Source organism: Musa acuminata, chromosome BXJ2-11, assembly GCF_036884655.1.
Source record: "Musa acuminata AAA Group cultivar baxijiao chromosome BXJ2-11, Cavendish_Baxijiao_AAA, whole genome shotgun sequence".
NCBI lineage: Eukaryota > Viridiplantae > Streptophyta > Magnoliopsida > Zingiberales > Musaceae > Musa > Musa acuminata.
In genome coordinates this window covers 26,595,003-26,618,721 of record NC_088348.1, presented here as the reverse complement: position 1 = coordinate 26,618,721, position 23,719 = coordinate 26,595,003, and the positions used below count along the sequence as shown (strand labels likewise).

General features: G+C 39.2%; 3 protein-coding genes across 3 annotated transcripts; 1 reads left to right on the top strand and 2 right to left on the bottom strand.

Annotated features, from left to right (window-relative positions):
• Nucleotides 1–2,192: 2,192 nt before the first annotated feature.
• Nucleotides 2,193–5,094, top strand: LOC135627104 (uncharacterized). Its single transcript, XM_065133062.1, has 5 exons — nt 2,193–2,517; nt 2,588–2,677; nt 2,763–2,924; nt 3,037–3,107; nt 4,542–5,094. Exons 1-5 carry the CDS (start codon nt 2,266–2,268, stop codon nt 4,813–4,815), a joined length of 849 nt encoding a protein of 282 aa, XP_064989134.1. The 5' UTR covers nt 2,193–2,265; the 3' UTR covers nt 4,816–5,094.
• Nucleotides 5,095–5,692: 598 nt separating this feature from the next.
• On the bottom strand, nt 5,693–10,193 carry LOC135626503 (proteasome subunit beta type-1). Its single transcript, XM_065131864.1, has 7 exons — nt 10,036–10,193; nt 9,848–9,955; nt 9,658–9,739; nt 6,475–6,604; nt 6,236–6,378; nt 6,062–6,148; nt 5,693–5,951 (listed from the first exon to the last, which is right to left on the bottom strand). The coding sequence occupies exons 1-7, from the start codon at nt 10,074–10,076 to the stop codon at nt 5,877–5,879; spliced, it is 666 nt and encodes a 221-aa protein (XP_064987936.1). The 5' UTR covers nt 10,077–10,193; the 3' UTR covers nt 5,693–5,876.
• A 1,915-nt stretch (nt 10,194–12,108) lies between these two features.
• On the bottom strand, nt 12,109–14,216 carry LOC135626502 (uncharacterized). The gene is made up of 3 exons (XM_065131863.1): nt 13,445–14,216; nt 13,264–13,367; nt 12,109–13,021 (listed from the first exon to the last, which is right to left on the bottom strand). Exons 1-3 carry the CDS (start codon nt 14,020–14,022, stop codon nt 12,408–12,410), a joined length of 1,296 nt encoding a protein of 431 aa, XP_064987935.1. The 5' UTR covers nt 14,023–14,216; the 3' UTR covers nt 12,109–12,407.
• Nucleotides 14,217–23,719: the final 9,503 nt, after the last annotated feature.

The window sequence follows — 23,719 nt, the reverse complement described above, 5'->3', positions numbered from 1 at the left end:
AATATATTTATGCATGCAGTAAGCAATATAAAGTGATAAAAATGCCAAATAATATAATAAGGGAAAATAATGTGTATCATGTCATACGTGCCATCACTCACTTGATTGGCTTGTAGGACACCTATGACTAGCAAGGCCAAATGCGCCTGAGATGCATAAGTCGAGAAAACCTGACTCATGATAAGATAAATCCGTTGTGATGGCAGCTTAAGGCTAAATCTACTCAAGACACACTAGTCAGGAAACCTCGATTCACGTGAGGAAAAATATGCTATAGCATAGGCGTAAGGCCAAATGTGCCCGAGATACATAAGTCGAGAAAATCTGACCTGCACCAAGATATATGTGCTACAACGAAGGTGCAAGACCAAATACGCTTAAGATGTGTAAATCGAGAAAACTCGACCCACGTGAAGAAAAATCCAATATAGCGGAGACACAATGTCAAATGTGCTTGAGATGCATAAGTCAAGAAAACTCGACCTGTGCCAAGATAACTATACTATAGTGAAGGTGCAAGGTCAAATGCGCATGAGACATGTAAGTTAGGAAAACTCAACCCACGATAAGATAAATATGCTATGGTGAAGATGCAAGGCCAAATGCACTTGAGAGTTGAGATACGTAAGTCAAAAAACTCAACTCGCATGATGAGAAATCTATTATTGAGGAGGTGCAAGACCAAATGCGCCCAAGACATATGAGTTGAGAAAACTCAACCTGTATCGAGATAAATCTACTACGACGAAGAGGTCAAGTCAAATGTGCTTGAGACACATAAGTTAGGAAAATCCGACCCACGTGAAGAGAAATCCTTTACGATGGAAGCGCAAGGCGAAATGCGCCTAAGATGCTTGAGTCGGGAAAACTAGACCTGCTTAATAATAAATTCGTTATGGGGGAGGGGCAAAGCCAAATGTACCCAAGATGCGTGAGTTGGGAAAACCTGACCGGTACAAAGATAAATCTGTTATGACAAAAGCGCAAAACTGAATATGCTCAAGACGTGTGAGTCCTAACTCACGCAAAGATAAATTCGCTACAACGAAGGCACAAGGCCAAATGTGCCCGAGATGCATTAGTTATGAAAACTTGACTTACGTTAAGAGAAATATGCTACGGTAGAAACACAGGGCTAACGTGCCCAAAACACCTAAATCGAGAAAATCGACCTATAAAATGAGATCCCAAATGCTCTCATATGAGACGAACTAACCGACATACTTATGAGAGGGGACAAATGATAGAGAATATATTATTATCTAACATGTGATTTCTATGTGAGATCCAAGTCACCCTCCACCCATCTGCCTACATGGATGAAAATTGAAAACAGAGAAACACAAGCCTCTTTCTTGCCCATTATAATAAAGAAGACAATCACAAGCTTCCTTCTCATCTATTATAAAGAGGAAGATAATCATAAACTTCCTTTTTATCCTCTAAGGTATAACATCACATCTTAAACCCAATATAAGTGACTTGTTTTAAACTATTCAAACTCATATCTGGGGACCTCAAATTACTAACTCGATCGGATTGAGAAACCCCTCCCAACCTTGGTCTTCATGTAGGTGACACCTTAAGAATACAATAATCCTATGAAGCACAATATTTCCATATTGAAAGTACATTATTTTCACATCCAAGATATCTCGAATATTCGTATGTGCAAGAGTCTACATCATGTCAGATTGATCAAGATGTCAATAGTATTTTTTTCTAGATAAAAAATGTAATACTAAAAAAAATTATTATTATTATTATAAAAAAATAAAATGATTTACTTTATTTCTCGCCCATTAAAGTTGGATCAAAACCATATATAAAAATATTTGAAGCTTCTCTTAGCCAAATTATGAGTCAATATATGACTCTCTCGGGATGTAACTAAAACTAATTATATTCACTGTTTGGGTTAATTATTATTCTTAAGTTCAAATAATGTGATGAAAGGATTTAGAAAATCGATGTCATGTTATCCCCAAATCGTCTATGGTGACCTGTCTTTAAGACCATGAGTCCGAATCAAAAAGTACAGCTGTCGCACTTTCGACGGCGCCGTGAGCTCAGTGGCTGAGCCAGGACCCAATCTAAGCGTGTCCGTTCGCCGTCTCCATGGCGAACCGTTCGATTTAGATCCAACGGATGAGGTGGTCATCACTACTTCAGATTTCGAACTCTCTCTCTCTCTCTCTCTCCCCTCTCCGTCCCGTACCAAAGGCGTAAACCCTCTCGCTGCTTTCCTCTCCTCGCTCTCCAACGATGGCGGAGAGAAAGGGGAAGCCCGTGAAGGCGGAAGCGGCTGAGGAATACGACGAAGACGACGTTCCCCTCTCCGTCGTCTCCAAGGCGAAAGCCGCGAAGAAAGAAGATCCGGGCAATGGCGAAGACGACGAGGACGAGGACGAGGAAGACAACCTGCCCCTCTCCCTCTCCAAATCCAAGTTCAAGAAATCCAAAAGCCCCTCTTCTAAGGTCAAAAAAGAAGAAGAGGACGGATACCAGGATCAAAATGTAATTTTCTGCAGAAAGAGCTTTTCTTTAGCTGTTCTATAGGTGCTTATGGGGTGAAATGTGTTTGAAGGTCAAGAAGAGGGAAGAGGGGAAGAGCAGTGGGAAGCCCTCCAAAACAAAGAAAAGAGAAGCGGATGATTCAGAAGATGAGGATTTCAAGGTTTTCGGCTTTTATTCCGGTGCGTTTCGGTTTTGGCTTTCTTTGGCTGTGGATTTGATTTGGGTTCTTCTTCTTCTTGTTGAAGGACAAGAAGAAACAGATGAAGAAGAAGAAGAAGAGGATTGGGGAGGAGAAGGTGATCGGGAAGAAGGGTAAGGCTTCCGTTGCTGCTGTTGCTGCCGGGAAGGTAAAGAGGGAGAAAAAGGTTTATGATTTGCCGGGGCAGAGACACGACCCACCGGAGGAAGTATGTTCTTCTTCTCCCTAGAAAGAAGCACTCTGAACGCTCTTCCGCATACTTATGTTAGGTTTTCTGGTTGAGGATAATTTTGCTTGTTGCATCTTTTTTGATGTTTCAGAGAGATCCATTGAGGATTTTCTATGAGACGCTCTACGATCAGGTTCCAGAGAGCGAAATGGCTGCATTCTGGTGTTCTTCCTCTTCTTTTTCTCGTGCATAAAACAGTGCTTTTTTCTTTTTTTCTTTAGCTATATGAAGATATAAGGAATTTACTATTTGTTTTATGATTTTATTGATACTACAAATGAATGTTAAACCTAATGTATTTGAGCTCATATTGATAAAAACACATGCTTATTGCATCTTAAGCTTTCTCATCTTTCCGAACAAATTTTATACTCTGGTTTGCTGTTGTTGTAGTCTTATAGGTGAAACTTGCTAGCTTTACAATATAAACATCCTCCTTCTGTTGCCATGTTCTGCCCATGACTCTGATGCCGCATGCGTACTGGTCTGATAAAATTTCGGTATGAGCATTAAGACTACTCTGATGCAGCGTGTTGGTTGATACGTATTGGTTTGATAAAATTTTGGTATGAGCATTAATACCTGACCTTAGTTTAAGGTGATATGCATCTTTTAAACGATAGCTATAGATGTGCTGATGCATTGAGGTGAAGCAATTAGGATTAGTTGTATCAGAAGAGGTAGAGAAGGATCTAAGTTCATTTTATCAGAAACAATAAAACAAAAGTTTGATGTCTCTTAGTCTAGCTAACAATTTTGCTCTCATCAAAGCTCAATGGCTGCAAAAGATCCATAGTATTGTCTTAGTTGTTTACATTTTTATGTTCAGCATATTCTTCTTAAGCTAAGTTAATTGCTGAAGAAATATGTGCTCATCGTATGTTATGATAAGTATCTATCTACCTATCGAGTTAGATTCTGAAGTAATGATTGTTCTAATTACATGCAGTTTTACTTTTTTTTCCTGGAATGCATTTATTTATATACCCCTCCTATTGCTTCCTTAATATGAATTGATGGAACAGCAGGATGAATATCCATTGATGGTTCATACTTAGAGCTTGAATTGTGTAAGATGATTTGTCTTTCCCCCTTGTCATATTTTTTTTGGGGCTCATTTTACCTATGACATGCTACTATTTTTGTAGCTATTGGATATTTAACACTAGGAGTTCTTTGTATCATCTGTGCTAGAATTGATGATTATTTGTAAATGAATGTTATTAGATTATAGAGTGATGTATGAATTTGAGCATTCTGGCACCAAACCCAAATGTTCTTAAGAGGCTCGCCAGCGTAACTACCGAGTTCTTGTCTTCATAACTATTATAAGCATAGTAATTTCAGAAGGAAAAATTATGAACTACTGTGACAGTTTGCACTTTTCTTCATGCTTACATACTAATGCGGTCATTGCTATAGTTGACCATCTCGCTTATGGTTGCTGATACCATAATGAAAAAGAAAAAACCTGTCAATGGTTGCATTGTCTCCAAATCTTTGGTGGCTAACATGGCATTTGGCTTATGCTTCCTTTGGTCATGTTACTGGCTAAAATATTCTGCTTATTGACTTAAATGTTGCCTTTTTTCCTAGGATGATGGAATGGGGTTTGCTTCCATTAAATGAAGCTAAGAAGGTCCATGAGAAGAAGCTAAAGAAGGCCCAGCAACAGAAGCTCAGCTCGCCGGTGAAGGTAGCTTCTGTCAAGAAAACATCGATCGCCACAGTTAAGAAAGTTCCAAAAACAATCTCCAAAACTGTGACTAAGATCCCTAAGAAGCAGAAGGCTAGTGATTCAGAAGCAGACGACGACGATGACGATTTCATTATGCCAAAAAAGATTAACAAACAGAAGGTTTCCAGCTGACCCAGAACATCACTTGCAGTGCTTTAGTAGTTCCATTTATTTGCTTGCAGATCCTCATGCTGGTAAGCAGAGGTGAACATTAATCTTGCTGGAAAGGTGTAGAAAGAGGGTTGCTACTAACCAGTACTGCATTGGTACTTATTGGACTGAGTAGATTTACACTCGAAACATGCTCTTGTCATGAAATCATGGGAAATGTTTAGCTATATGGAGACTGATGGCAACATTTTATGAAGTTCAGTGGTTTTATTGACATATAAAATTGACTTTTTATTGAAATAGTATTTTCGAGATTAGTAAGAGTGAGCCTCGATGCAATGGCAAGATTGTTTGATTCACGATCTGTGTGATAAGATATATAAAACTAGTTTATCAACTACAAATAACTTGGAGACCGTAATAGTGAGTGATTAAGAAAATATCATGCGAACAGGGAATGACTTGAAGGATGTCTTCCATTTAGTGATTTGTTTTATCGTTTTCGAGTTATTGGGCCACTTGTTGAACTCCAATTGATGAAAAATATTTTGCGAATCAAGTACTAACAACTAACATGTCTCTACTTGTCTGAAGGATCTTAATATTTCCAAGACTATATGCACTATATTAAAGTTTATGTAAAAACCTCAAATTGCATATGTATCAGCCCGTGATTTCACATTTACCCCTATGCATTTAAATTTAGCATATATATAGTTTATCATGAGATAATCTTGAGATGTGATTCCCAGAATTACGTGTAAGATTGCATTCTAATATTTCTGTATCCTGGTCTTTCATTGTTATCCATCATCCTAACACCTCTTCCTTTCTTCGATCATAAAACAACTTTTCTTTGATCATCAAGTTAAAAGTCATGCCCAGGCAAAATCAGAAGAAAAAAAAATTCTAAGGAAAATAACCAATAATCTTTGAATCCACAAAGACATCCAAGTTTCCAGTTCTGGAAGCAAACAAAAGACAACACACTGGTTTCCAAGTAGAGTCGAAAGCTAAGCGAAGATTAGCTATAAATCCCACAGTGCACAAAATGTTCGAGCTCCCCTTTCCCAATCCGGTGGTCAGTCCTTCCTCAGCTCCATTAACTCTTGTCGGATGCCCGAAGCATTTATAACAACAATTTCTACTTTATCTCCCTGCAAAAGTACCATCAAGAAAAAAAAGAATGACACTGGGATGGATATGTTGGACCTGTAATTGCTAGGGAAACAAACTCATGACCATATCGAGTTGAAAAAATACATACAGTATATATATCCCTTTCAGTTGCTGATGCGAACACATCCTTCACCAAATCAACTGCCTCTGATTCCAACAAAGGTGTGACTGCATCCTGCTCAATTATGCAATGGTTATACCGCTAATGAGGATTCTTGTAATGACACCTCTAAAAAAATTTTATCAAGCAAAATGGGTAGACCTTGGCAGGCAATAATAGAGGACTGGGAGATTTCAGCTGGTTGTCTAAAACAGGTATGATGAGTCCTGCACCGGTGCCTTGGGCACTGTACCCAACTCTCTCATATGATCCAACAGCATCATATGTGAAAACACAACCCTTTCCTGAACCAAAAATCAGTCCAATGATCACATTCTAATATGTTCAAGTACATTTGATAAGAGCTGTAGTTTGGGCTACGAATCCATGAGAATTCGTACCATCACTGTCGAGTCCACCTAGTATGTTGAAAGTGTAGTACGGGAAGAATCGCTTGTAGTAAAGTGTATTGGACAGGAGCTGAGCCATGGCAGGGCAGCTCATCTGTTTGTTGTGCTGATGTTGATAGATCTGCAGCATTAGAAACATCAGCAAGTAATTCTATCGATCACGCTGTAGAAGCATATTATATTCCCAACTAATTCTAATACAGAAATTTTCTAGCCAGAGATGCCAACATACAAAAGAATTGTATACTGGTGTGGGTAAACACAGATTTCCACACATTAAGAAGGTAATTTGACAGTTTAACCTTCTACCATATATGATAGTCCAAAATCAATTCCTTGTTTAGAGTGTTATAACATACTTTTTTCGGACCTTCACCTTTCAAAACACCACACCATTTTTAAAAAATATTAGGCGGATGATGTGAATTCAAACTGCAACCACTATCCTATTTACAAATTTCTGGGGTTCACGTCCTTTTGCCATGTATATATTCACTCGTGCAGCACTTTGGTAAAAGAAAATATGTTTTGGAATCTTTGCCTATTTCATCTTTCTCCTGACAAATACAATCCTACTCATACTTAGCCTCAATTATCTTGATTAAATAGCATCAGATATCAGAATTCATTAGAATGTGATTTCAAAGTTCTCAAACAAACACAAAAGATCACTCATTTCAGCAATGATGAAGTTTTTGCTGCTGTTAACAATTTAAGTCCTCCAAAGTATGCTCAGTCACTCACTATAGCTTTATGTGTGTTGTCTTCCTTTCTATTTTACTGCAACAAACTGTACATGACCCACGAACTCCTATGATTTCAAGTAATAAGATGTGTGGTCATTTAAGTCAAAACAAGACTACCTCAAAGCTACCATGGGAAGGACAGAGCCATCATACCAACTTAACTCATGAATTATACGTGTTGAAGTCCACCCTGCATCTTCAGGGGAAGCATTTAGATGGCATATACCTAAAGGTGAAGGCATCTTTACTATTATAATGTAAGAAAAAGCACTGCACATCTCAAATGTTGATGACACCCACCATCTTACACTCAGCCAATAGAACAGGAGAGATATGGCCTATACTTTATCTCAATAACTAACAGCCTACTTTCACCATAAAACTTATAGACCACGCTTGTCTCAAGAGTGTAATAATTTAAATAAAGAATCACAGAGATGCCTGTAGAACAGGTCCAAAATATTGATTACGAGTGTAATAATTTAAATAAAGAATCACAGAGATGCCTGTAGAACAGGTCCAAAATATTGATTACCACTAAAGATTATTATGCATTGAGAGGTTAAGGATTTCCATACTTATGAACTAAACTACACCACACTGTTATTGCATATTCAGAATCTAATTGGGGACACACAGTTTAAAGCCTGCAGCTGTGCAATAACCAACATCAAAATTACTAGCTTGTTACAATTAGTTCCGGTGTGAAAGTTAATGTTATTTTGCCCTATAGAGACTTGAAGACCAATAGTTGAAAAAACATGAGATCATTAAATATCCCGGCAATATAAATTGTAAGATGTTAGGTACATCATTGTCTAGAACTTATGTATTTATGATCCACAATCAAGAAACAATATTCGTGATGAGTTTTCAATTTCATGTCCAGATTTCCAAGAATCACAAGAAAATTTGACAATCTTCAAGTTGACTTTATTTTTTCAAAGAATGAAAGGATTTATGCTTGATAATTTTGGATTTGGATTATAATATATGAAATTCCTGGTGTCCATAACTATCTGAATGTGCACATGTAGTGTTCTAGTGTAAAACTTATAGAGATGCATCATGTGGTTAGAGTTATGTCTAAAAATGTCACAAGAAGGTTATCCAGTTAGTTTCCTGGCACAAAATAAAAGATCAATACAGAAGGAAATATGTTCCATTCAACATACAAGAACCTTCCAAGAATGGACACCTTATCAAGGGAATAACAATATAGAGAAGTACATCGGGAAAAATCATTTAGATGATAGCTTAGCAGGAGTTTGTATGTTTTTAATAAGTGATGATGGAAAATCTAACCAGAAAAATTAATGCACTTAAACCTGTATTACATACAACCCTGTGCATATCCTGGATGATAAAAAAACCGTAAAAGATTTTGGTTATGACAATAATGTATGTTATAGAAAAGAAGTTTTTCCTAATTATGGTCTATGTCATGTATATACAAAGTTTGAACTTTGAAACAAGTTGATCAATCTTCTCTAAAATTCAACTCTTCCACTATAACTTCAGATCTTGCTACAATTCTAGATCTTCTATTTGTGTTAAAAAATACTAGACATAAATCATAGTTCTAGAATATGTCTTATCAGCTGGTTGGCAACCATCTAAGAGCATGTGCAATGCATTGTATTGGATTTGATCATTGAGGATATATCCATACGAAATTACTACTTAGTATTGTGTCCCTAGTAGTTTCTTTTGTATCATCAGCAAATCTGGGTGTCATCCAAGAATAGATAGGAAGGATAATATGATGCCAGTTTTTAAAATTCCTGTCTCACTTACTCATTCTTAGTCTTTTTTCTACTATTTCCACTTTGATCATGTAATTTTCTTAATACTTGTTGTAATAGCAGCTATTTGTACAAACAAGTAATTGCTTTTCTTATTTTTGAGGTCCAACAAAGGTTATTTAAATCTTACCTTCTTTTTGGATCGAACTCTGACTATGCTCGAAGATGAGCATCTACTATTTGTTAGGGTGGTAGTTATATTAGTTAGTAGCTTCCCATCTGATGAAAAACTTCCACAGAATACTGTGAAGCAAACTTAGTTGAAGGCTTCATTCTTTTTAGTCCTCCCCCCTTTTCTGTCTTGTTTGCTTACTTTCATACTTCCAGTTCTCTATTTGCAGCTGTTTGAAAACGTAATACTGAAAGTTTAAGTTCAGTTTTGATCTAAAGATTCTTTTGCAGCAATGGACTTGTTAAAGACTGTAAATTGCTTCTATGATTGAGGTAATTGATTAAAGATCTGAGATAACACAAGTCATTTGTTGAACGCGGTTTCCTTATCGACAAGCATGAGCACCAAAACACAATAAGCACACAAATTAGAAATATAGCACCAAAGGAACATGGACATATACACGATCTAACTATCAAATGGAACGATGTAATAAAAATCGCTGTTTTACCAAGTGCCTCGCCGCCAAGTTCTTCTGCAAAGCCTTCAGATCACCCTGGAAGCCCGACGACGCCATCACGCACTTGTCCGCTCTGCACCCCCAACGAACAGACAAAACAACAAACAGCTTATAAGCATGGATTCAGATCCCAGGCCGGGAACTCCAACAACCGAAGGTAACACAGGGCATTCCACCGTACAGCTTGCAGATCTTGGAGTAGTCGCGGGTGTAGATGCTGTAGCCGACGGAGAGCCTGGTGTCGGCGGCGATGACGCAGTAGTCCGATCCCGCGATCGCGACGCACGTCCTTGAGCAAAAGGAAACGAGAGATTAGAACATACATGTTAGGGATTTCAAAGGAGGTGGAGACCGGGAGGCGGTGCGCACCCTCCGTTGTTCTCGTATACCCAATCGCGGCGGAGAGCCATGTCGCCGTTGATGAGAGAGAGAGAGAGACAGAGAGAGGGGTAGCCTTTTGGTCTCGGTTTCTTTCTCCTCAAGACAGGAGATTGCAGTACGCCGCTGTGCTTTCGGGCTAGGCCGAGAAAAGCCGGTCGTGGCCGCACCGAACCGGGTCGGTCCAGGTCAGAGTCGATTCGGCTGGTTGGATTAAGCCGGTTTAATTTAGAAGGATTTTTTGTTATTCCAAGCAATTTTGAGTATATACATTTTGTTTCATTTGATCTCTCACGATTCATTAGGACTCGTCATAATTCCTCACTGTATCGATGTTGGATACCATTTGTCACCACTCAATCTAATGAAATTATTCTTCCATTAACTAAACTACAAGTCTCAAATGTTTAAACCCATATATTCCTTATAAATCAATTTATTTTTACTTTGATTAGGAGTGTTACAGTTTAAGCTTATTAGTTTTGATTCATTGGATGTTGTGATTTTCTCATTGGAATCCTAATAATAATGGTAGCTATTTCTTTTTCTTCATCATTGCACAATGATTAGTGATAAGGGCAAAAATGGCAACAGATGCCACGACGTCAACCACGCTAGGTGGACGCACTGCCCGAGGAAGCAAGCATTAATGCCTACTTGATGTGCGCCAACGACACCAGCTCTCAGCCAACAACCTCAGCATTTGACTCCGTGCGCTCAACCGAGGCAAAGGAGCACGTCGATCGAGGCGTACCCATACCCTACAGCAGCCCGGTTCTCCACGCAACCCCAGTGGCAATGTCAGACGCCACGAGAGGTACTGTCCTGCCCCTGCAAGTAGCCACATCAGGTAACATCAAACTCATCTATAAATACCCCAGAGTTCTAGACGAACAAGGGGAAGAGGAACTCACTCAGACACAAAACACTTAGAGGCTCTTCTTCTGCCTCATCCACAATCCCCTCCACATCGCTGACTTGATCGTCGGAGGGGTCGGGTTGAGCTTCTGACCCGACCAGTGTGCAAGTACGAGACAAGGTCGCCTCTTCCCCGACACTGCGGCAGAGCTCTCCTCCTGACGGGACATCCAGACCGGACCACCGAGGTCGGCCACCAGGAGGACCCGAGGCACCCCACGCAAGATCCCCGCCATTCGGACCCCCTGAACGAGCCGCGTCGACCCCGAGGCCACGGCTAAAAAAGTTATTTACACTAACAGATTGGCGCTAGAAGGAGGGGCCTGAATGACGAGGGATCCGAAGGCCGAGGGCCGACTGCCGGTCCGAGACCTTTGTGCGGCCAGCCCACGTCAGCCGCTCGGCTGACGATGCAGCCCGCCGCCTCGGCTCCTCGGCCCCATGCGAGGCCAGCCTGCAGCCTCGGCCCCATGCGCGGCCACCCGCCTCAGCTGCTCGACTGACGGCGCAGCCCGCTGCCTCGACCCCTCGGCCCCATGCGTGGCCGCCCGCCTCAACTGCTCGACTGACAGCGCAGCCTGCTGCCTCGGCCCCATGCGCGGCCACCCGCCTCAGCTGCTCGGCTGACGGCGCAGCCCGCTGCCTCGACCCCTCGACCCCATGCGCAGCCAGCCCGCGTCAGTCGCTCGGCTGACGATGCAGCTCGCAGCCTCGGCTCTTCGGCCCCATGCGCGGCCAGCCTGCTGCCTCGGCCCCATGCGCGGCCGCTCGCCTCAGCTGCTCGGCTGAAGGTGCAGCCCGCTGCCTCGGCTCTTCAGCCCCATGCACGGCCAGCCTGCTGCCTCAGCCCCATGCGCGACAACTCTGGGGTATTTATAGATGAGTTTGATGTTACCTGATGTGGCTGCTTGCAGGAGGCAGGCTGATAGCGTCTGACATGAGGTTGGCGTAACGTGAAGAACCAAGCCTGAGTTAGGTGTTAATGCGCCTCGACCAGTATTCCGGCTCGATTAACCGAGTGCAGTTGCGTCGATCGAGGCATGAGGCGTCGGCTGACGTCATGGTGTGTCACATCGCCATTTTTTACCCTTATCAAGAAGCATTGAAAGCTTTGCAATGGCTCCCATCTCTATTTAAGCATACATATAAAGTAAAGAAGAATCATTATGTAGCAGCCAAATAGTAGTTGCTTGAGAAGGTGATGGTTCTGAACTCGGCAGAGATATAGATGAAGGCAGATCCTTCAAGAAAGACTGAAAGGGCAGGAAGACAGGAAGAATCTTTATGTAGCAGCAAATAGTAGCAGCTTGAGAAGGTAACAGCCCTGGGGAGGGTGACACACCCTTGTCTTTCTCCATGCAAACACCAAGATGTTGAAGACAAACTTGTCGTTTTGTATCCTCGAGTAGAAGAGGGAGAGAAGACTGTATCTTTGGCAGATGAGGCTAATCGAGGAGGGCCCGGTAGATGACGACGAAGCAAGGTAGGATGGCTGTCGGATTGGCCACCAGCAGCTCCTCAAGATTCCCGCCGCTGTACCCGACAGCCACCGAGTCGTACGCATCCTCATCCTCATCCTCCTCCTCGTCGCACGGCCGCTGGACGCGCCCGGCGATGACTCGGCAGACCAGCATCGCCCGCCGCTCCCCCCCGCCGCTGGCGTCGTGCGCGCGGCCGCTGCTGGCGGTGGTGCGCACGCCGCGGGGGTGGTGCGCCCCACCGAAGCCGTGGCGGATTATGGTGCAGACGCCGCAGGGGGCGCTGGAGCTCGGGCCGGAGCAGAGGGAGGTGGAGCCCCGGGCGCCGAGAGCGCAGGCGAGGGAGGTGCAGTGGAAGCGGAGAAGCTCGTTCCCGTCGGCCGCGCAGCGGGAGGGGTGGTGGCGGCGGCGGAACTTGACGGCGGCGCGGTAGTCCTCGAAGGGGGCGACGGCGCTGGGGGCGTTGTGGACCTTTAGTATCCGCTCGATCTTGCAGATCGGACGGTCCTTCTTCTGCCAGCTGGACTTAAAGATTATCTCCACTACGTTGCGCGCCGAATCCTCCGCCCCCAACTCCGACACTGCGCCGTACGCAATTAAGAGAAATATACGTACGTTTGACAAAGAAACATACACGAATCATTCCAATTATACGTATAATCTTCATTTAACTCCAATTTTCATATATATATATATATATATCTGTTTGTGTGTGTGTGTATTGAGAGGAAAAAGATGGAAATTGAGGAGCTGATGGTGTTTGTATTGTACGTGACAGTATCATCGTTCTTCTGCCTCTCAAACCAATCTATAAGAACAGTACCAGCATGGCGCACAGCCTGATGCAGCTCCAGTGTCTCGGGCTTGGTGAACACCTCGCCGCACTCGGAACACGAGCACAGCGTCGTCCTCGGCCTCGGATACCTCCTGCGTACACCAACACTATGAATCGGTGATGGAGTCCTCATCTAAATCTGCCTCATAGCTGAGCAGGAAATGAGCACCTTGAGGAGGGATCGATCGAGACTGCGTGGCACTCGTAGCACCCTGCCAGCTTGGGCAGCTGCATTCCGCCCCTGGAGTAGTAGCTGCCGCAACCGAGGGACGAAACCGGTGGGGGGAGGTGCCGGGCGGGCCGGACCGCCGGAGCCAGCGGCGCGGTCTCACGCTGGGAGGTGGAGCCAGCGTCCGAGTTGGGGTCGGAGTCCGAGCGGTGGACGACGACGTCGCGGAGGGCGCAGATGGACGGCCCGCAGGCCGCGCGGCCGAGCTTCCCGGCGGTCGATGCGGGGTCGTGGACGCGGGACGCGGCGGTGATCCGGCAGCTTAGCAGGCCCTTGAACTGCTCCCAGGACGAGGAGGAGGATGGAGGCAGCTGTGTCTCGGTAGGGGGAGATGGCGGTGGCTTCTTCTTCTTCTTCTTCGTGGTCATCTTTCTTCTCTCATGTTGGACATCGGGGTGGCTATGTTGGTGGCGCTGTCGGTTAGCGGTGGTGGCGACCGGGAAGAAGGAGGCGAGAACCATCAGTATGAGAGCAGCGAAGGGGTGGGTGAGGATCGAAGCCCTTCTCCCCTCCACCATTAACACCTCCGCTTCTCTCTCTCTCTCTCTCTCTCTCTCTCTGCTGCGGAGGGAAGAAAGAGCGAAGGTGGGGATGGAGGAGATGAGATGGTGGTGGTTGGAGACGGTGGTGATGAGGGAAGACTTGTATTGTTTTTGTTGTTGTGTTCTGGTCTCTCACCGTGCCAAATTGTTGTCTTGGTGAGGTGAGGTGACCTTCGCCACCTAATGAATGGGTGTCATCGATCATTAGAATATGTGCAGGGGTGGGAAATTATGTACCAAATGATTGATTGACTGATATGACCAGCACTTGCATGGTTAGCAGGTTGATATGATTCATATTCATAATTATATTTTTGATTCGACTAGACATAATTATATTTTTTTATTCTTTTAGACATAATTTAATTTTATAACTCTCTATCACACTATAAAAAAGTCTCAAATATATTATGGCTAGGAACATGACACCACTTATCCGATCATATATCATTATTTATTGTCTAATCTAAATTAGTTATTGATGTAAAAGCCTTATATTAACTAAATCTTTTCATCAAGAATTTTGTCAGACACTTCTAATATAATTTTTTAGGTCTCAACCTCAGTGGATTCGATGCTCTATCCAATCATACAAACGATACTAACGAAAAAAAAAGGCAGCCTCAATCGAATTCATTGATAATTGAAATCTTCATATATAATCATATAAATCAAAAGTATCTTCTCTAATAACTCATCATTATCATGCCAACTTATTCTAACTTCAACATTGGGAGGATTCCACTCATCCACATTTTTAATATTTTCTCCATCTTATCTTCTGAATATTATTAATTGTTAACAGCTAAATTGGTCTAAGAGTCATTCATATATAATCAAAGAGTAATATGCTGATGTTATTTTTAATCTTTAAGAGGATGGAAGTTTGTATTTTCATGTGATAAGGAGCTTAAATTTATCTTCTTTTCTCATTATGCTAAATAATTTAAACACAACAAACCTTAATTTAATCATTTTTACATCACCATAATATTATATCATATATTACAATGTTGAATAAAATCATTCCTTTAAATATAAATCTTATGATATTCCAATATCTTAACATAATTTATGAAGATAAATAAAATATATGATATTAATGACAATTTTGTTAGGAATGAGTCGGCATTAAGAGGGGGGTGAATTAGTACAGCGGTAAAAACTGTTGTTAAAAAATCTTTCGTTTCGATTAAACCTGTTTCGGAAAGATATTAACTTAAAAGCGTAAGGGAGCGTAGTGAAAATAATAAGAAGGTAAAGCAGTTTGCAGTAAAGGTAAATTACTCAAAAGGAAATGCAAACCGATTTTATAATGGTTTTATCGTCATGACCTACATCCACTCCCGATTCTTCTTCACTCGAGGCTATTGGCTTCCACTACCGGTCTTTCTTTAATGGACGAAGACCAACTATCCTTTTTACACTCTTATTCTCCTTTTCACAGGTTTAGGAGACAACCTATTACAAGCACTCACTCCTCTTTAAAGAGAATTCTAAACTTAGAATTAGAATTTAGAGGAGGGGATATCTCAAGCGATTACTATAGCATTTTCCTACTTTTAAATTCTTTGTGCTTGTGTATGTTAACCAAAGATGAGATGGGTATTTATAGGCCTCAAGTGGATTCAAATTTGTAACCTAAAAGTGTCTCATCCCCGATTTTCGAGGTACTGACGGTACTATCGCCTGTAGCACTAACACTAGGTGGTACCATCGCCTGACGGTCTCTTGGAGATTGTGTCTAGGCGGTACCATCGCCCGATAGTCTCGGAGACTATGCCATGATGGTGCCACTTGTCAGGACATTGTTCGAGCCTTTCACTTGGCTAAACATAACCCAAACTTAGGCTCAATTGACCCCTAATTGATTTGGCCCAATTCCAACCCAATTATGTGCTAACTACGAATTTTAAGACATACACTAAGCTAAATAAGTTCGTTAGTCTAGGTTTCTTCCGACGAGCTTCTAGCGATCTTCCAGCGAACTTTTAACGATCTCTCGGTAATGTTCCAGCGGACTCCCAACAAGCTCTTGGACTTTATGACAATCTTTTCGGTGAGTTCCAATGAGCTTCTTTGGCAAGCTCTTGGACTTCTAAGTCAATTCGGGCAGAACTTTCATCGAACGTCCGGCCTTCCGACGAACTCTCGAACTCCTAACAAAATTTTATTCTCGACTCCGGGACTTCATTTTGCTTTATGCCTTGATCGCTATCGTAGTTAAAACCTACTTTGATCTAGATAATTATTATAAAGCTTGAATCAAATGTTGTTTGGTGTGTCATTGGTTCATCAATGCTTCATCTGATTCTTTGGCGCATAGTCCTCTCTTGTGGCCTATTGCCCAATCAGTCAGTTGACCTCCGCAACTCCGATTTTCTTAGTACAATTTTCGCTCTTCTTGACCCGATGCCCAAATTTATAGTCCGAAGTCTTCTGCCGATACGTCAATTGATCATCCGGCTTGACGTCCAATTTTCTGACATGTTTCTTTTCGGCCTAACATGATTCTTCCTACTTTAATTGTCTCTCCCCGATCAAAGCTTCATGCGTCACTCAAAACGCATATCAAATCATAAACATTATCAATTGGTTTCATCATCAAAATTTGAGATTCAATAATCTCTCCTTTTTTTGTGATGACAACTAATTGATGACGATGTTAACTTTAACTCCCCCTATCAATATGTCATAGTGACAGAACCTTGAACTCAAATTGAATTCAAGTGAAAGCAATATTTCATTATGGATATTTCATCATTGCATACATCATTATCATAAATTAAAATATTACATGCATAATATTAAATCATTATATATATTTATAAAATCATCATTATATGTATGATTCCAAATCATCATTCATAATTACATCATACAATACATGATTATCATCATACCTTCTCTCCCTTGTCATCAACAAAAAGGATAAGGACATCTATCAGGTTTTAGATATATGAAAGCTTAGCAATTTAGTAAATTTTTCAGAACTTTAGAACATGCAAGCTAGTGAGTTCTTTCTTCTCTTTTGAGAAGTGCAAGCTAGTAATTTTTTTTGCTTCCTTTGCAAAGCGTAAGCTAGTGAAATTTTACATCATTTGACAACATGCAAGCTAGCAACAATTTTGAGTTTTGCAAGTTTGTAAATTTTTTTAGATGTGCAAGTTAATATGTTTGCTTTTCTTTACGATGTTCAAACTAGCAAGTTTTTGAAAAAGAAAGTGAGATAGTAAGTTTAGAACATGCAAGCTAGCAAGTTTTTCATATATGAAAGTTGACAAATTTTTTGCATCTTTTGAGATGAGCAAGCTAGCAAGTTTTTGCTTTTTTTGCAAGTTTTCAAATTTTACATATTGAGCTAGTAATTTTTCTCCTCCCATGTTATTGTCAAAAAAAAAAGGGAAAATTACAATGTTGTAAGTCTTTTCCCTTTGCATCAATTTTCAAATCATGATAAAGTTAAAGTATCAATCCTTTTTTAATATGTTTGTGCATCATTATAGTTTTAAATTAAAACATACATAATTTTAAAATCCGACATTTTCTTACTTCATGCATGATACTAAAATAAATCAATCATCACTATGGGTATATCATAAATTATACTAAGATATTAAAATTTTTAGGCATTTATCACTTGATGCATGTTAGTACCAAACATTCATTATTTATTTTCTCCCCCTTAGTCATAGGCAAAAAGAGAGGAATATCACAAATGTGTAAATATTCAATGTGACGTTATCACATGGAAGATATCAAGAAAAAATTTTTTTTGATGATGAGATATACTTCATGAATTCAAGGAGAAAAAAAAATATCATATCATGAAAGATAAGATCATGTGAATACCAAAAGACATGATTCATATGGTAAATTTTTCTTTAAATAAAATAAAAAAATCATAGGAGTACAAAGAAGAGATCTTGATTTTAAAAAAAAAATTGAGTAATTCCAAGAAATTAAGATCGGATAAAACTCATTCAAATTCAAATCATAAAATCATCAAAATCATTTTCATAGTCCAAGCGATCCATAAAAATGATACAAATTTATCAATCTTCCCTTTTGAAAACTCGATAAGGTAAGGATTGAAAAATTAAAAAAAAAATATATTTCCCTTTTATTTCACACAAGCATGCCTTTTTCATTTATGCCAAATCAAAACATACATCATGTTTAAAACTGAAAAATCAATTTTTATTACGGCAAAGATCGATAAGCCATAAATTACAAGAATCATCATGCATAATTTTGAAATATAAACTTATTAAGCATAATATCAAACCTCTTAATATTTTCATTAAGACATCAAGTATGGTTTCATTGGACATTAAGCATTTTCAATCAAAATCGAAAATCATCAAGATACATATTATTTCTTCTTAAAAACATACATAGAACTATTATTAGATTTAAATCTAACATTTTGTTCCTTTATCACAAAACATACAATTTTTATAATTATTTTTTAAAATAAAAAAAGCATGATATAATTTTTATAATTTTTTTTATTTTTTACTAACCAATTTAAAGATAACTCATGAAAAATCATTCAGTAATTTTAAAATAAAGTAAAAGAGTTTCGTTTGAGTTGTTTACCTCATTGTCAAGAGTCATCAAGGTGAAGTTCGTCGTTTCGTCTTCATTGGTTTGCTCTTTGTCATCGGATGAGCTCGATTCATCTCAAGTCATCTTGAATAATTTCTTCTTCTTTCGCAACTTCTTTTTAAGTTGATTTTTATTATTTAATTCTTGTTTCATGAACTTTTTAAATTCTATAGTGAGAAGTTCAAAGTCATCATCATCATCATCATCATCATCTAAGTGGTATTCTATTGTTTGAAGTGTTAAATTCTTCCTGTTCTTTGGAAGGTTATTCTCAAGTTCGTCAAGTGCCACATAAGTCATTTCATAGGTCATCAAAGACATGATAAGTTCTTCAAGTAGAAATTTATTTAAATCCTTTGTCTTTTATATTGCAGTTGCTTTCGAATCCTAATTTTTAGAAAGAGATCGTAAAGCTTTATTAACAAGTTCGAAAAACTTTTACCAAGTACTTTTAAACCATTGATGATATCTGTAAAACGGGTGTACATGTCTCTAATGGTTTCACTTGGTTTCATATGAAATAATTTAAAATAACATATTAAAAGATTAACTTTAGAATCTTTAACTCTACTTATGTCTTCGTGTATGATTTTAAAAGTGTGCCAAATATCAAAAGTCGTTTCGCAAATAAAAATTCAATTAAATTCATTTTTATCTAAGGCGCAAAATACAATATTCATAGCTCTAGCATTTAAAGAAAAAAATTTCTTTTCCAAATCATTCTATTCGTTCATTGGAGTAGAAGACTTTTGAAAATCGCTTTCGATAATATTCTATAAATTCAAATACAAAGAAAGCAAGAAAACTCTTATTTGAGTTTTCCCAATGAATACAGGAGGACAAATGATAGAAAAATCTTGAAAGCCAAAAAGAAAAACCCTCTTAAAAGTCAAAAAGAGTCATTTCTCTTTGGTGTGAAACCAAACGAGAAATAATATGGCTCTGATACCAACTATTAAGAACGAGTCGACGCTAAGAGAGGGAGGGTGAATTAGTGCAGCGGTAAAAACTACGTCATTCAAAAATCTTTCGTTTCGATTAAACTTATTTCAGAAATATATTAAATTGAAAGCATTAGTGAGCGTAGTGAAAGCAATAAGAAGGTAAAGCAATTTGCAATGAAGGTAAATTGCTTAAAAGTAAATGTAAATCGATTTTATAGTGATTCGGTCATCGTGACCTATATCCACTCTCGATTCCTCTTCACTTGAGGCCACCAGCTTCCACTACCTGTCTTCCTTCAATGGGCGAAGACCAACTATCCTTTTACACCCCTCTTCTCCTTTTCACAGGTTTATGAGACAACATATTATAAGTGCTCACTCCTCTCTAAACAGAATTCTAAACTTAGAATTTAGAGGAGGGGATCTCTCAAGTGATTACTACAGCATTTTCCCACTTTTAAATTCTTTGTACTTGTGCATGTTAACCAGGGATGAGAGGGGTATTTATAAGCTTCAAGTGGATTCAAACTTAGAGCCTAAAAGTGTATCATCCCCGGTTTTTGGGGTACTGGTGGTACCATCGTTTGATAATCTCTCAGAGACTATGCCATGACGGTGCCAATTATTGGGATACTGTTTGGGCCTTTCACTTAGCCCAACACAACCTAAAATTGGGCCCAATTAATCCCTAATTGAGTTGGTTCAATTTCAACCCAATTATGTGCTAACTACGAATTTTAAGATATACACTAAGCTAAATAACTCCGTAAGTCTAGGTTTCTCCGACGAGCTTCCAATGATCTTTCGATGATCTTTCGGCAAACTTCTATCGATCTCTTGGTAATTTTTCAACAAACTCCCGGCAAGCTCCTAGACTTTACGATGATCTTCTTAGCGAGTTTCAATAAGCTTCTTTGGCAGTTCCTGGACTTCTCAGTCAATTCTGATAGAACTTCCGACGAACATCCGGACTTCCGATGAACTCTCGAACTTCCAACGAAATCTCATTCTTGACTCAAGAACTTTATTTTGCTTTATGCCTTGATCGCTATCGTAGTTAATCATGTATACTTAAAACCTACTTCGATGTAGATAATTATTATAAAGCTTGAATTAAATGTTATCCAGCATATCATTGGTTCATTGACATTTTGTCAGATTCTTCGGTACATCGTCCTTTCTTGTGGCATATTGCCCGATTGGCCAGTTGACCTTCGCAACTCTGATTTTCTTGGCGCAATTTTCGCTCTTATTGGCTTGATGCCCGAATCCATAGCCCGAAGACTTCTGTCGATATGTCAATCGATCCTTTGGCTCTATGTCTAATCTTTTGACATGTTTCTCTCCGGCCCAACATGATTCTTCCTACTTTAATTGTCTCTACTTGATCAAAGCTTTCTACGTCACTCAAAACACAGATCAAATTATAAACATTATTAATTAGTTTCATCATCAAAATCCAAGATTCAACAAATTTCACATCATTGTCTCTCTTATATTAATGATAATCGATAGATATGCTTCTTTATATTTTCATAAACCCAAATTATACACCAAAATTCTCATGATTTTTTTATTATTAAATCTACATCCTACATTCACCTTTTTATGCTTCTATATTTGAATAGTCTTATAATTTACATAGATAATAATTTTAAAATTATATATTACTTTTATAGGGCCTCTTCCCTATAAAAAATTTATCTGATATTAGGTCTATCTTGATGTCAATTACTATATATATATATATATATATATATACTGATTATTCTTGGATAAGTCCTAAGAAACACTTCAGCTATTCACATCATCATAACATAAGCTCCTTCCCTTTAAGGCTATGATTCCCATAGGGCAAAAAAGAACAAGTGAAATGAGACAAAGGAGGACTGTGGGGGAGAGGCACAGGTTGGAAGAATGGTGACTGCCATGACCTTTCTTCCTCTGACTTGAGAAGGACAATCATAGCTGGGCTAGAAACTCAACATCAGAGTAGTTATGCATTAGCAAGTTGATTAAGAGTCTTTTAAAATGATTTAGATAGTGGAGAAGAAGGAAGGAAGCATGAAAACGATAGTTTTTTATTAATGATGAGTTATTCATGCTATAATTTTGATCAATATAGTATAATATGACCTATTTATCTTCAAAACATCTGAAATTTAAATATATGATACTCCAATTTAATATAAGAGAATTCGCTTGATTTATAAGATCACAAGAGTCATACAAATTAAGCATTTAACATTTTCGTATTATAATAAATAATATTGAAATAAACCTAAATGAGCCTATTATCATTAATTTGGATTTAAATATTTCAGTTCAGAAACTTATTAACTATCAATTATTAAGATCACAAAATATATAGAATTATAATGTTTTCTCCTCAAGGGACCAGACAAGTTGATCCCTTGCTTGAATCATAAGGAGACACTAACACCACCTTTCTCTTTTTCCATGCTAAGACACTTTGTGATGCATGACTGACCTTCCTAAAAGTGCTTGCTCGATGATTGATGATACAAGAAACCAATGGGATTTGAAGTCCTCACATGATCATGTTGTTGTTTTACTGCATCATGGAAATAGGTGCATTGTGTCTGTCAACCTGCAAGCCAATGTGTGGCCATCCACCACAAAATGATGAGGGCCTTGACACCATGTGATCAACCATAATGGACATGTGAGGTGCTGCTTGCCTCTGAATCATGCTAAGTTCATGCATGGATCGCAACTGATGTGTGCACCGAAGTATGGAGATTATTATTTACAGCAGAAGATACCGATCTCATATTTTTAATCTGATTGATTATATGCATACAATTTCACTACACATTTGATGCATTAAAATTTGGTCACTAGTGATGTATACCATAAAATATTCATTAATCTCATACTAATGTTAATAATTTAAAGAAGATATTTAATTTTTTAATAGGTAAACAATTTTTTTTGAAGATTTAATAATAATCACTTTTGATTTTTTTTATAATATATCATCTTTATTTAATCACTTAGTTTCTATGCTCCTCGATTAATATAAGATTGGTATCTCAGTAAATGAATTGGACCCTTTTCTTCTCGATGCTGACGAGCCTTATAAGGAATTTTTTATTTCGGATGAGTCCGTAAGATTTTATCGTTTTGAGCCAAATGAATAAAATCGTGTGGGTACATCCAAAATTAATAACTCGTGAGTTCTCGTGCCAATGATGATAAATAATTTTTTGTTAACTAATATCTCTTAATTCATATTGAGTTTACCGAGTTTATATGTATATAAATATGATGAAAAAAAATTTAAAAAGAGAGAGAGAGAGAGAGAGAGAGAGAGAGAGAGAGAGACATATTTGGACCGGGCCTTATTGTTTCACCTATTTATGGCCGAAGAGGGCCCTCCGATGAGACTCGTGGGTAAGGAGCCCAAAACCCCTCGCGCGATCGATCTCAGGCGGGCACAGATCCCCAGTATCATTTCAGGGCTGTGTCTTGGGTCTTTCGTGTTCTTGTTTGCAGCTGAATGCATCATCTTGGTGAACATGAGCAGCGGAGCCTGTTTGATCCGAACGTACAAGGTTTCTTTACGATCCCAATCGCAAATGATCTTTTCATCATCGTCGTCGGAGTTCACCGGGTATGATTTGTTTGCTTCATCCCGCGTCGTCGTCCAGGTGTTCGTGAAAAGGTCAGTTCGTTTTCGGCATTGTAATTGTAGTTCTCTTGATCTGCATAAACTATATATACACGTGTGTTCATTGATAGAGTTGAAACCTCGATCAAAGTTATCAATCTTATGTAGTTAAAAGAGAAGTGTTTGTGGGACACATGACTTTATCTTTTATATAGTTTTGATGCCTTTGGTTTTGAAGAAAGTGTACCATCTTATTCATTTACTAGTGAACTAATGCAGGAAAGGCCTGACAGAATCCGACACTCTCCCTCGACAACAAGTAAAGCTGAAACCGAGGAGGAGGCGGCGTGTGTCGGTTGATGGGAATAAAAATCGCAACTCTCTCTCTCTCTCTCTCTCTCTCTCTCTCTCTCTATATATATATATATATATATATATATAGACGGACGGAGTAGTAGGGCAAAGGAAAGAAGACTGTATGGCT

Excerpts from the sequence above, each read along its gene's own strand:
- LOC135627104 (XM_065133062.1), top strand. The coding sequence starts at position 2,266 with ATGGCGGAGAGAAAGGGGAAGCCCGTGAAGGCGGAAGCGGCTGAGGAA. Across the intron at positions 2,518-2,587 it reads ACGGATACCAGGATCAAAAT|GTCAAGAAGAGGGAAGAGGG; the intron begins GTAATTTTCTGC and ends ATGTGTTTGAAG. Across the intron at positions 2,678-2,762 it reads CAGAAGATGAGGATTTCAAG|GACAAGAAGAAACAGATGAA; the intron begins GTTTTCGGCTTT and ends TTCTTGTTGAAG.
- LOC135626503 (XM_065131864.1), bottom strand. The coding sequence starts at position 10,076 with ATGGCTCTCCGCCGCGATTGGGTATACGAGAACAACGGAGG. Across the intron at positions 9,956-10,035 it reads GTATACGAGAACAACGGAGG|GACGTGCGTCGCGATCGCGG; the intron begins GTGCGCACCGCC and ends CTTTTGCTCAAG. Across the intron at positions 5,952-6,061 it reads CTGAAAGGGATATATATACT|GGAGATAAAGTAGAAATTGT; the intron begins GTATGTATTTTT and ends GTACTTTTGCAG.
- LOC135626502 (XM_065131863.1), bottom strand. The coding sequence starts at position 14,022 with ATGGTGGAGGGGAGAAGGGCTTCGATCCTCACCCACCCCTTCGCTGCT. Across the intron at positions 13,368-13,444 it reads TCGATCGATCCCTCCTCAAG|GAGGTATCCGAGGCCGAGGA; the intron begins GTGCTCATTTCC and ends TGGTGTACGCAG. Across the intron at positions 13,022-13,263 it reads TCAGGCTGTGCGCCATGCTG|TGTCGGAGTTGGGGGCGGAG; the intron begins GTACTGTTCTTA and ends CGTACGGCGCAG.